This window comes from Pogoniulus pusillus, chromosome 19, assembly GCF_015220805.1.
Source record: "Pogoniulus pusillus isolate bPogPus1 chromosome 19, bPogPus1.pri, whole genome shotgun sequence".
NCBI classification, from domain to species: Eukaryota; Metazoa; Chordata; class Aves; order Piciformes; family Lybiidae; genus Pogoniulus; species Pogoniulus pusillus.
In genome coordinates, this window is record NC_087282.1 from 10836697 (window position 1) to 10848510 (window position 11814).

At 56.6% G+C, this 11814-nt stretch overlaps 1 protein-coding gene across 1 annotated transcript in view; it reads right to left on the reverse strand.

The window, feature by feature from the left end:
- Nucleotides 1–8747, reverse strand: part of PHKA1 (phosphorylase kinase regulatory subunit alpha 1) — a 22154-nt gene extending 13407 nt beyond the window's left edge. The window contains 17 exon segments of the mRNA XM_064159204.1: nt 445–464; nt 467–514; nt 517–552; nt 1543–1677; nt 2087–2165; nt 2357–2464; nt 3144–3239; nt 3355–3477; nt 5008–5061; nt 5366–5512; nt 5624–5722; nt 6116–6196; nt 6394–6476; nt 6823–6993; nt 7537–7582; nt 8116–8274; nt 8435–8747. Coding sequence (XP_064015274.1) covers nt 445–464; nt 467–514; nt 517–552; nt 1543–1677; nt 2087–2165; nt 2357–2464; nt 3144–3239; nt 3355–3477; nt 5008–5061; nt 5366–5512; nt 5624–5722; nt 6116–6196; nt 6394–6476; nt 6823–6993; nt 7537–7582; nt 8116–8274; nt 8435–8512 — 1563 coding nt within the window. The 5' untranslated portion in view covers nt 8513–8747.
- Between the last annotated feature and the right edge of the window lie 3067 nt (nt 8748–11814).

Genomic DNA, 11814 nt, shown 5'->3' on the forward strand with positions numbered 1-11814 from the left:
CAGCTACTGACCACTTACAACTACGAGAAGGTAACATCACAGCTCAGGAGGAGCAGCATCACCCAAATCACGCAGTGCGTATTCCAAGTGCATACACACTGCCCACAGTGCCAGGCTTGTAACCCTGCTCATCCCCAAATCATGCTGGACACAGGAGACAGCAGCGTTCCTGTCCTGACATCGGCCTCCTCCTCCTGGTGTCCCTTGTCAGGGTGAGAAAAGAATTTTCACGCTATACTGATCATCAGAAACCATCTCCTCACATCACACACAACCAGGACTACCAACTCTGCTGCTTCATGTTACAGAGCTGGGGCTGCTCCCAAGAGCTGGGTGCTGGGACTACTGCAAGAACACTTTGAGTGTTCACGTCAGTGGAGAAACCTCCTGCCCAGTTTCTAGATGACATAATGGCTAGGAATCATCCTGTGCTCTGCCACCCACCTGTGGGGTAAAGGTAAAGGTGTTCTCCTAATGTCATAGAGCTTGGAGGTCCCAATGACGCCCATGTGCCGTAGGGCCGTCCTGTCAGGCACATCTGCTTGTTGCGGCCTAGAGGGGCAGGGGAGGAACTTTTAGTGCAAGCCTCCTCACAAAATGGATACAGCAGCAAACAGACAGGCCTATGTTCTACCAGCCAACAGAAAAGGATGGTTTTGTGACTGAGGTACCCCAGAACACTGTTTTCGGCTGGCAGAGCTACAAGGGGACTGTGACAATCTGACCCCTAGCCATGACCAGGGTCTAGAGAAAACCAGGCCCTCCCCAGAAACTCTCGCTGAAACCTGCAGTCTGTCATGACCTTCACAACAAGCACACTTCCAGGTCTCAGGGAATGTCAGAAGCTGTGGCAGGCCCAGAGTTTCTCTCTGCACAGGGTCAGCTCCTAGAGCTGAAAGCTCCATCATGCAGCAGCAGCATCACCCTTGGTCATGTCATTCCTGGAAGTAACAGGCTGCTCTCCTGCCCCCCTTCGCCCATGTCACTCTTGGCCTTTTGGTGGCTTAAATTAGCCAGCTCATGCAGCCTACGGTGGATCAGGTTTCTCCTTCAGCCCAGATTGGGTCCCCAGCTCCTACACAAGCCTGATGCCTGAGGAATTTCAGTATGAGGGAATGCAGAACTCTTGAAAACATCCTCCTCTCACACTCAGCTCTGCCAACCCTCCAGCATCAGCCATCCTGTCTGTGCTACAGGCTTTCAGCCATGGACTACCCTGCTCTGCTGTATGCCTTGCTTCCCCCATTGAGATCTTGAGTATAGGAACAAAGACTGGCTCCAGCCAACACCAGGCCAATCCTATATGGATCAGAGCCTCTTCCTGTCCCTAGGATGACTGTCCCAACTGCAATGCCAAAGTCTCATCCCTTTCAGAATCTCCCTGAACAGCACTACCTGCCACCCCAGTTCCCCTTGGGCCAAAGAACTTTACGAGGCCCAGGAACATGTAACAGAGCCCTTATCAGCCAGGCAGAGAGCTGTGGGGCAGCAGTGTCAGGAGACAGGACAGACCCCTCTGCAGAAGCAGGGAGTCCAGCTTACCCAGCCGGGCATAGATGTGGCTGAGGATGCGAGCTGGCTGCACTCTGATTGGGTAGACATCTGCCACGGTCTCCACGTCAATGCCCTCCTTCATCAGGATAGCCTTGATTGCCTCGGTCTCTGCCAGGATGCACACTGCAGAGGCAGCAAGACAGAGGCACAATGATGCAACAGTGCTGCCTTTAGGGGTACATGCAACATGCTGTATCATGGAGAGGCAGCTGTCTGGGCTCCTCTGGCAACCAGTCGGCACTGCACAGGATGGCCTTGCTCCTCCCAACACTACGCCCTAGCCTTCTCCACTGAGTGGCAGGAGGACAGCTTTCAATCCCTCTGCAGAGGAGCCTGTAGCAGGTGATACCTCCCTGGGGCACCATTAGGTGAAGTGGAAGGACTTGCACCACACGTTAAACCCACCTTGCCCGAGCTGAGGTCTAGCTGCACTGGCAGCCACCCCTCAGGCAGAGCCACCCCCACGAATTCCTCATGGGCCAAGTTCCCAGGCATGCTAAGCACTGGTCTAGAACTGGTCCCTTTCCCTCACCTTGGACCACTACGTCAGGCTTGGGGACGGTCGCAAACCGGCGGTTGAGTGGATCTATTTCACCAGGAGCTAGAAAACCCTGAGGAAAGAGAAGTACGAGATGAACATTTCATCTGTGGGGTAGAACAGGGGATGCCTACAGACAACCCACCTTTAAGAGCTCCTGAGGGGACGGAGGTGACAATTTCCCCATGGCAGGTGGCTCAGGGTAGCCCTTTCAGAGATCAAAGCCTAGCCCCACAACCCTCCCCAGCACCAAAGTGATCATACCTCAGCCATCAGGCAGCCCAGGATGTAGAGGGACTGCCCCCACATGAGTGGCAGCTTGCCCATGGGTATTCTATCCACAGTGTGGGGGTTCCTGTACTCCTCATCCACCTGGAAGGCAAGCTAGGAGGTCAGGGAGGAAACCACATACTGAATGCTGAAGGAAGCATCATCACTGCATTTTGAAGTCCAGTAGTTTAAGCCTTTAAATGAGAGACTACAAAAGCATTTGCCACAGAGGGTGCAAACCATCCCAGGCACATTCCTTCCCTCTTCCTGACTGCCCCAGGCAGCCACATTACAAAACAGATCAGCTGCTCACACCGCGTTTGTGTTCCCAAAATGGGCCATTCCACAGGAACGACTGAGATGCCCCGTAAGTACCAGGCAATTCTTTCAGATGTAAACAAGGAGAACATCTCTTCTGAGCTATGTGGGCACCAAGAGGCTGCTGCTCTCAGCTCAGGCCCACACAAACACCCTCAGCGCTGATCAGAAGCTCAGCACAACCTCCTCAGGCATGTCCTAAGCTCTCAGAAGAATCTGACTCCAGGCTAGCAGACTGTCAGGAAAGCACTCTCGTGTATGGGGGCAAGAAATAATTCCAGATAAAAAAGCAGTTAGTTCATTCATCACGGGTTTATGACAGCTCCAAGACACTCTTCTTCTCCATGAGGTTTCTGTGCACTACATGTGTGGCTTTACTAACGATTTGGGTTAATAAGCGATTAAAATGTAATTATCTGGTAATGAGCCATTCCCACTCCCACTGCAGCTCAAGACCACTCACCTTATCTGGTGGGACACTGTACAGCTCTGGCATCAGGCGCACCCCATTCTTCCCCTTGATTAGAATCCCCTCGAGGGCTTCCCGGTACTCCTGCACCTGAGGAGAGCCAGAGGAGACCTGTCCCTAGTCATGGCTCCCTGCATCCTTCCCTCGTAAGCCTCCCTTGCCAGGGATTTCTTCGCACCAGCCTAGCGGATCCTGCCTCTCATACCTGCTCCACATTTCCGCTGAAAATCCCATCAATGATCAAGTACGCCCAGAAGAGAGGCCACTCACACTCGATGTTCTCAAACAGCTTGAGCTCAGCAGGCTCATAGTAGAGGCGGTTGGGGTCCTGCAGGGACAGCAAATGAGATGGTGGGTGGCAGGACCCCTCGATCTGACAATGTCCCTACTCCCTGCATGACCCCAGCCTCAAATGTCCTTCCAGTTCTCTGTGGGTGATGGCTGAGACAAAGCTGAAAAGCAGCTTCACCTCCAGGTTATATCTTTTCCTCCACACATCTCCTCACAAGCCCCCTGCACTGATGCCAAAGGGATTCTTCAACTTTCCTGGGCAAAGGGAGCCAGGAGAACATCCCAGAACCTTGTACAACAGCACAAGGTTCCCCTCACTGCACTGAGGACACCTGCATCTCCTTTGTCTTGTCTGCTTTATCCCTGCCTGGTCTACTTCAGGTCCTCAACAGCAGCTCCTCCAGCACCACCAGGCTGGCCCAGCTGGGTGCGAGGGCTTGGACTGGTCATGCAGGGACAGATAACAGGATCCCTCCTAACATATGGTGCAACTTCGAGCCTGACACAAAGGAAGGCACCTGTGCTTGACCTTCTCTGCTACCTGTAGCTACCTTTGCTACAGAGGAGGGAGAGAGCTGGCATTCACAGAGGAGACGGCTGGGATGGCAGAAGCAGACATTTTCTACGGTGCTCACACATCAGCCACAAGCTCTCAAGCTCCTGTTTACTCCAGTCAGCTGCAGTGCCTCTGCAGGCAGTGTTGCCCTTCCTGTGCCTCACAGCTCCCCTCAAGTAATCCATGGCTGCCCTGGCATAGCTCCTGAGCGCTGGGATGGTCGGCCTGGAGATGCTGCTGGCTTTTCTCAGGCTCTGGCAGACTCAGCCATACATGTTGCCTATTATGGTCAGGTCTGAAGAGGAGCAGCAGAAAAGCATTTAGAGATACTGATGCCAAAAGGAGTCCCACCAGGTTATGGGCTTGACAGCTGGTGATGACTTGAAAGCCTCCAGGTACCATTTCCTGGTTCTGTAGCTATCAAATATGATCGTTGCTTATAACATTTTCCTGTTTTCCCTCCCCAAAGCAGCAGAAGAAAGCCTTCACTTGCTCCACTGAGAGCCGAGTGTGGCAGTACCCACATTGCCTGCTGTCCCAGGAGAAGAAGAAGCAGCTTTGTGACCTCCAGTGCCGCCACAAAGCTGAGGCCATCCTGGAGCACTGCATGGTCACCTCTAGAGGCCTCCAACCCTCGCCTGGGGCTTTGTGCAGCCCTGTGAGACCTGGAGAAAAGAGCCTACCTCAGCAGGGCAGTGGTCCCACCTTCCCCCAGCCTAAGAGACACATGACACTACTAGGTCCCAAGACGCAGGCAAGGCCAACCTCTGCCAATCTACTATGGGAGTGGGTGGGATGTACGACCTCTGCCATGTGCTTTGGCATTTTGGGAAGCCTAGCTCAGACCCCTGATGCTGCCTGGGGCTACTCAGGGATCTCATCTTCCCAGTGCTCTTCACCACAGCCTTTGCACTACACCCAGTAAGAGGGTGCTACAAATGCAATCTGGGAAAGATGCTGTTTGGCACTGAAGTTCTAGCAGGGGGCAGGGCTGGGGATGGGGACACCTACCTCTTTGGGAGTCCTGTATCCATCCCGGAGGAAGCGGCAGCAGCCGTAGCGCCCCTGGAAGGGAGGGAAAGAAGTTGCTGAGCTTAAGACACAACATGAGGTATCTTATACTGTGACTGCAGATGCATAGAGGTGCTCTCCCCCCAGTCAAATACATCCTCCCTCGCTCATCTAGTGCTCAGGCATCACCATCACAGCCTAGGGCCATGGCGCACAGGACTGTTTCTTTGCGCACCCCTGACACAGTTCTCAGATACTAGGAGAGCTCCTGCCCCCCTCTTCCTGACCTCTCCTTTTAGGAGACAACAGTTTGGACTGCAGCTGTCTCCTACAGAGAGAGAAGGGCAGAGCTGCTCACCTGTAGCTTTGTGATGATCTCTTGCTTGGTGATTTCCACCAGCTCGCTGTCCTCCACAGCGAATGCTGGGTAGGAGATGACAGAGAGCACACTGGCATCTACCTCCTTGGATGTGGAGGCCCTGGGCAACATTGAATGGAGGATGGACTGGCAGAAAAGGAAGAGGTGTGGTTAGATTGCCAGGTTAGGCATTGTGCACACCCCAGCCTCAGCAGATCAGAGTTCATCTTGCAATGCTAAAGTCCTTGCAGCTCTTACCTGGCAGTGTTGGACCTCATCTGACAGCACCTGTATCACCGACTGTGGGCCTCCCTTTGCTCCAAAGAGATCCAGCTCATCCAGTGCCTCCAGGGCAGCCTGCAAGCAGAGTAAGACCCAAAACATCAACTCCTCTACCACACTGCACATCTGTGAGAGCTCTCACCCTGTGCCTGCCCAAATTTAAACCCTGCTGTGGCTGCCCAGCACCCCTGGTTAGAATCTGAACACATCCCCAGAGCCACACAGGGAGTCAAGCACCAAGAAGGCCATGGACATTTCAGCCATACACCTCAATTAACTTCTCATTCCCAGTTCAGGCTTGTGCTGGTTTGAGGCACAGAGTGGCACAGTTTTATAACCACACACAAGAAAAAAAGGCATTACTGGGTAGGAAGACCACTGTTCAACATGCCCAGCCTGCCCTGTAACAATGCAGCGTAGCACCCCTGGTGCTTCCCAGCACCCACCCAGCACCTCTTCCCAGCTCACCTTGGCCATGCCGACAGAGCTGGCATTCAATTCAGTGATGCCCTGGTTTGTCTTGTCCCCACGCTCCCATATTCCAAAGTCCTGAGTAGAAGCAGCAGCATATTAGAGCAGGCAGCATATCCAGAAAGCCTTAAATGCCACCCACGGGTAGTGCTCCCAGCAGGAAACATGGGACTCTGCCTGCCATGGCACAAGAGGGACCCACAGCTGCCCCTAGACACCAGCCCACCACCTGCAGCCCCAGGACACACTCCCTTTCCAAAGAACAGGCTACTCACTGCAGTTTTGTAGGCTGCTTCAATGTAAAACACGAGGTTCTGGATAAAGTTGACTTCATCCAGGCTGTGAATTATGTGGAGGCCTGAAGCAGAGGAAAGAATTCTCATTTGTTGTTTCAAGATCATGGGCATCCCTAAGAAGGGGATGCCAGACCCTTCCTCCTCACTGCACATCTGTCCCATGGGAGTCATGTGTTGACTGACTCCCATGCCCACTCCCACCCAATGGCTCTGGTGCTTAATTCAGGCAAGCAGAAACTTAAGAGATGAACATTGAGGGGCCCAAGTCCACATTGGGTGCTAGAACAGTGAGGTCAGGGAGACCATCACAGCAGCCTGGCCCCCAGAAGCTGCACCCAAACTGAGAATGTGGAAAGCCCCACAGATCAGCACACTCAGAGCTATAACGGCATCCCCCAATAGTGTCACCTGAGGCTGTCATTTGTGCCAACATCAGGAGGGTAGAGGGAGTGGCATCCAACTGCAGGTGACCCCACTCATCATCCCCCACCACAGTGGCACAGGTGCGGGTGTTGTACTTGGCATGCAAGCAGTCCCTGGTGCTCTGGCTGTACTTGAATGCCTCCACCTTGTCCACCTTAAGAAGAACAATGATATACACAGGTTAATCAAACTCTATCTTCAGAGAGGTCTGTCAGCCCCAGAGCCAAGGGGTGCCCCGTGGTGTCAGCCCAGCACGTGGTGCAGTTCCTGGCAGGCCAGAAATCCTGTATACCCAGGCTGAGCCCATCCATGCACCAACGCAGTGACTGCAGTCTCATGTGCCACCCTAGCTCAAGGCTGCAGCCATGAAGAAGCCACAGCTGCACCATGTGGAAAGAAAAGGGTCACCTCAAATGCACTCAGGGGAAAGAGCTGCAGAATCCCAGCACCAGTGAGGCCACAAGACAGGGAGCAGCTGGCAAAGGCTCCACTGGCCCCTAGCCCAGAGCACTAGGAGTTCCACCACACCATGGACAGATGCCAAGTTAGAGCTTATTTCAAGAGTCGCTGGAAGAGGGCCTTCCCTGTGCTCAGCAAAGGAAGCTGGAAGAGGCTGCACAGATGGGGCCAACAGTCTTTGCGGCAGAGATGGGCTTCGAGAAGACCACTTAACTCTCAGAGGTGCTCCCAGCCCATACCGTCTCATCATGCTCTGGAGCAAGCCCCGCATCAACTTCACCACGCTCTGCAGGAAGGAGAACAGCCGTGTTAATCCCCCTCAGCCAGGAGAAGCCCTGACTCAGGGGACCAGCTGGCCGCTGACCTTTGCAGGGCTCCTGTGTCTGTAACCAGAGCCTCTGCTCACATTTCCATGGGCCCTGCTCCATAACTGGTAGCCGAGAGAAGCAAGATTTCTTGGCCTGCCTAGGCCGAGCTGCTGTGCAGGGGGAGGTAGGGCACAGCTGCAGGACACAGCTGCCCAGCCCTTGGCAGAAGGGCTGCGTCCCCAGGTCCCCCCAGAGCCAGGGGGCTGGACCCTTCACCTGGGCTTCAGCATGCTCTGAGAGGAGCGGGTACCGGCATGCCTTCCTATTGCCACCCACACCTGGGGGTACGTCCCCGTCCCGTCCCCACTGCGCGGCCACCTGCGGCTTTCCAGGGCCAGAACTGGGCCGTCCTAAAAGCAAATCGTCCGGGAGCGGACGGCCGGTTCCCAGGTAGCGCCAGTCTGATCGCAGCGGCCACCGCAGGTCCTCTTTCCTGAGAGCTCCCCGCTACCTGCTCCAGCTCGTAAGCCTTGGCCTTGTCCTCGTCGCGGTCAGCATTCTTGCGGTAGGCCAGACCCAGCCCCCACACAGCCAGGATGCTGTAGACGTTGTCCCGGACCCAGGCATCCGGGTGGTCGGCGCCGGCGGGGAGCAGACCTGTCACCGCGTCCTGCAGAGGGGACACACGGTGGGGCCGCAGCCCCGTTTCCTAGTTAGCTACACCTGACTCGGCCCGTAGGGCCAGGCGGGGAATCCCCTCGGCCGGCGGACCGACCCGGGGCCCGCGGCGAGGTGGGTTCCGAACCCTCCGCCCCGGCCAGCCCCCGCACCTGATGCTGGAGGATGGTCTGCTGCACCAAACGCGCGTAGCCGTCCAGCCGCACGCCCGAGTTACTTCGGCTGCGCATGACGGCGGCAGCGGGACGCGGCAGCGGCGGTAAGGCAAGCGGACTGCTCCGCCCCGGGTCCGAGCAGCGAACCCGCCCCTCAGCGCGGCGCCGCCCGCTCGTCGCCGTCCGCAGCGCTGACCTGAGCACCGCTCCACCCCCGGAGCCGTCTTTCAGCCCTCGCCGCCCGGAGGTTCCCGCCGGCGGCGGCCCCGACCCGAGCGGTGCTGACTACCGAACGGGCAAGACCCACCACCATGGCGGGCCCTGCGGGGAGGGCGGCGCCCCCTGCTGGGCGGAGGTCGTGCATCGCTGCGGGCGGCCAGACGCATCTATGGACACGCACCGATACGTAGTCACGGACACACGGGCACAAGTCCCAGGGCAGGGCTGTGTGTGTAAGGGACTCCTGTACCAGTGTGTGCAAGCCTGTACACACAGACATAGGCAGAGACGGGGGTACCTAGGCATGCACACGCTCTCGTGTGTACACCCACAGCTGTTCACGCACAGCCGTATATATGCCCACGCACACAGGCGCAGGCACGTACGTGCACACTGGCAGGACCCCTCACCCAGAGGACCTGTTTGGGCAGATAGGACCCAAGCAGGTGCTGTGGTGGACTCAGCACCCATGAGACAGGAGGCACATGTGCCACCCTGGGTGCACGTGGCCCTGGCTCCCGGGTGGCCTGTCTTTGCAGAGGTGAGCAGGGGCAGGAAACAGACGGACGCAAGCAGGGGACAGTGGGTTTATTATCTGTAGGCAGCATCAAGAGTGGTGGAGCCATGGCATTGCCCTGAGGGTTTTGGGGGCATAGCCCTTCCCCAGCCCAGCCCTGTCTGCAGTCCTGTCTCGGTGGATGTGTGGTGTGGCGCTGCCGAGTCTCCCGTGGTCTCTGTGCAGGCTTTCCTGGGGTTGCCGGTGGCTGTCAGCACTTGTACTGTGGTGAGGCACATCGCCCAGCCCTGTGGAGCAGAACAGCTGTGAATGCTGTGCCAGGGACGCTGGAGGGGGGATACTCCTGGACTAGGGACACCCCAGAGTGCGGTGCAAAGCTGTGCTCTGCTGGATGTCAGGCACAGGCTGGAGAACACCAAAACTGGTGTGCACAGCAACTATCTGGACTTAGAGAAGCAGAGAGGGGCATAGGGGTGAAGGGTCCCAGGATGGAGAACTCCTACAAATAAGGAGGCTGATAAAGTTGGGGTACTTGTAGGGTCCCTACAGATCGGGACATTAGGATGCATCAAGTGTCCCAGAGTTGCAGATGCTGTGGAAATAGAGATGCAGGGGCTCAGAGACATGGGTTAGGGGGACAAACAGGGATCCTCACTTACCTGCACGCCCTGGTGACACAGTCGAGGCTGTGCCGGCAGTGGGCACCCAGAGGTCTGCTCCCCACCATCCTCCAGAAGGGTGTCATGCGGGGCAGCCGGGGAGCTGCATGTCCCCCTGCCCCCTGGGGCTCCTGTAGCACCCAGAGGGGCAGATGGGGTGAGGGGGAGAGTGCAGAGTCTCCTGGCACCCAGCGCCCCCCTTCTGTGCCTGGACCCACCTGAAGAGAGCTAGAGAGAAATATGAGGAAGGAGAGGAGCAGCGCCAGGCTGATGGTGGTGCCCGGGGGGCACAAAGGGCCCCAGCTGGCCCTGCCATCCCAGCCTGCGCCTGGTACCCCAGGAACTGAGGCTGCCGCGGTGCTGCTGGCTCCAGCCATCTAGTGCCCCTGCTGGGCTTCTCCTGGGTCATGGCCCTGCACAAATATTTGAGCTGCCCAATGCGGCCAGACAGCTCCTTGCCACCCCCCACCCCCACCGCAGCTATGGGCTGCCAACACCTCTACGGGTCATCCAGTGCCCGGGCATCACCAGCTTCCTCTGGCTACAGCCCCCAGCAGAGTGCCCAGGGGACAGTTGTGCTTCACAGCTGAGTGAGCTCCACATCCACTGCCCCCATGCTGCTAGGACACGTGGGGCAGTTAACTCCCTCCTGCTCAGCGTCACCTCAGAGAATGGAGCATGAGAGATGCCAGTGCCCACCTAGGATGAGCAGGAGGAAAGAGAGCGAGTTTGAATCTGCAAGAGACAGAACAAAGCTTCAGGGTGGATTTTGGGTGAGCAGGAAAAGGGGCTGGGAGTGGGGCAAGAAGGGGCAGGGATGCACTGGCTGGTCTCCCTGAGGGAGGGAGAGCAGGAGGCTGCTGCAGCCCCCAGCATGGGCAGCAGCCACCAATATAGGCAACAGTCCCACAGGCAAGACCTCTGCCTCAGAGTGTGGGTTGAGGGCATGTCCCCAAAGCTGAGGCTCCTGGTGCTCCCCATAAGGCTGGCAACAATGGGGTGCCAGGCTCTGCCTGAGGAATGAGTATAGCTTTGAGACTTCCAGGAAGAGCCACCCCTCAGGGTGCAGCAGGAGTCCTGCACTCTCCACCTAGCTCTGCTCTGGCAGCCTCAGAGCTGACACAGGCACAGCACGAGGGTCAGCCAAGGACAACAGTTCTTTCCCTGAACTACTCCTGCGTATCTTTGGCAGGGCCTGCCACACCACCAGCACAGAGGAGATCACACTGCTTGGGCAGCCCCTTGGCATCAGAGGGTACCCCAGGAAGACACTCAGCCCAACAAGTACAAGAGCCCACCAGTACAGTGTTCACGAGGACACAATGCTGGGACAGGCAAACCCCAATGCCCATCCATCTCTGGACAACCATCAGCTCCAAAGGGTCCCTGCCAGGGGCAGCACCAAACACTGGCATGCAGTGGTGCCCAGGACTGGAAGTATGCCTAGTTCCCATGCCTTTCATCATCACTTGCCTGGAGAGTCAACACCACATGCTTAATGATTGACAACAGAAAGTCTTCTCCCTGGGGTCAAGACCACAAGCTTAAAAAAACCCAAAACTCCAGAAGATGTGCCCCTTGCCAGAGCCTCCTGGCTAGAGGCAGCCAGGATGTGGCCAACTGAGCACAAGGAGCAGAGGAGGAACCTGGAGTTCTATGGCTACTCACTCTGTCAGAGTGGGGACAATTCTGGGGCTGGTGAGTAGGGGCAGGACCTACAGGAGCAAGTGGGTGCTAAAACATCCCCATACCAGTAATAACAGATGAAGCTGAAGGCCAAGCAAGGGATCAGACCCTGGCAAGACTGGGGATGCAGAGGCAGTACCCAGCTGCCAGGTGGCAGTGCCACCAAACACTGTGGGCAAGGATTACTGCTGCTAGCTATGCCTCACTGCTCAGTGAAGGGGAACTTTGCTCTAGCTTTGTAAACACAGGGCACAGTGCCCAGCAACAGGTAGGCTTGCCTGTAGACACCTTCCCAA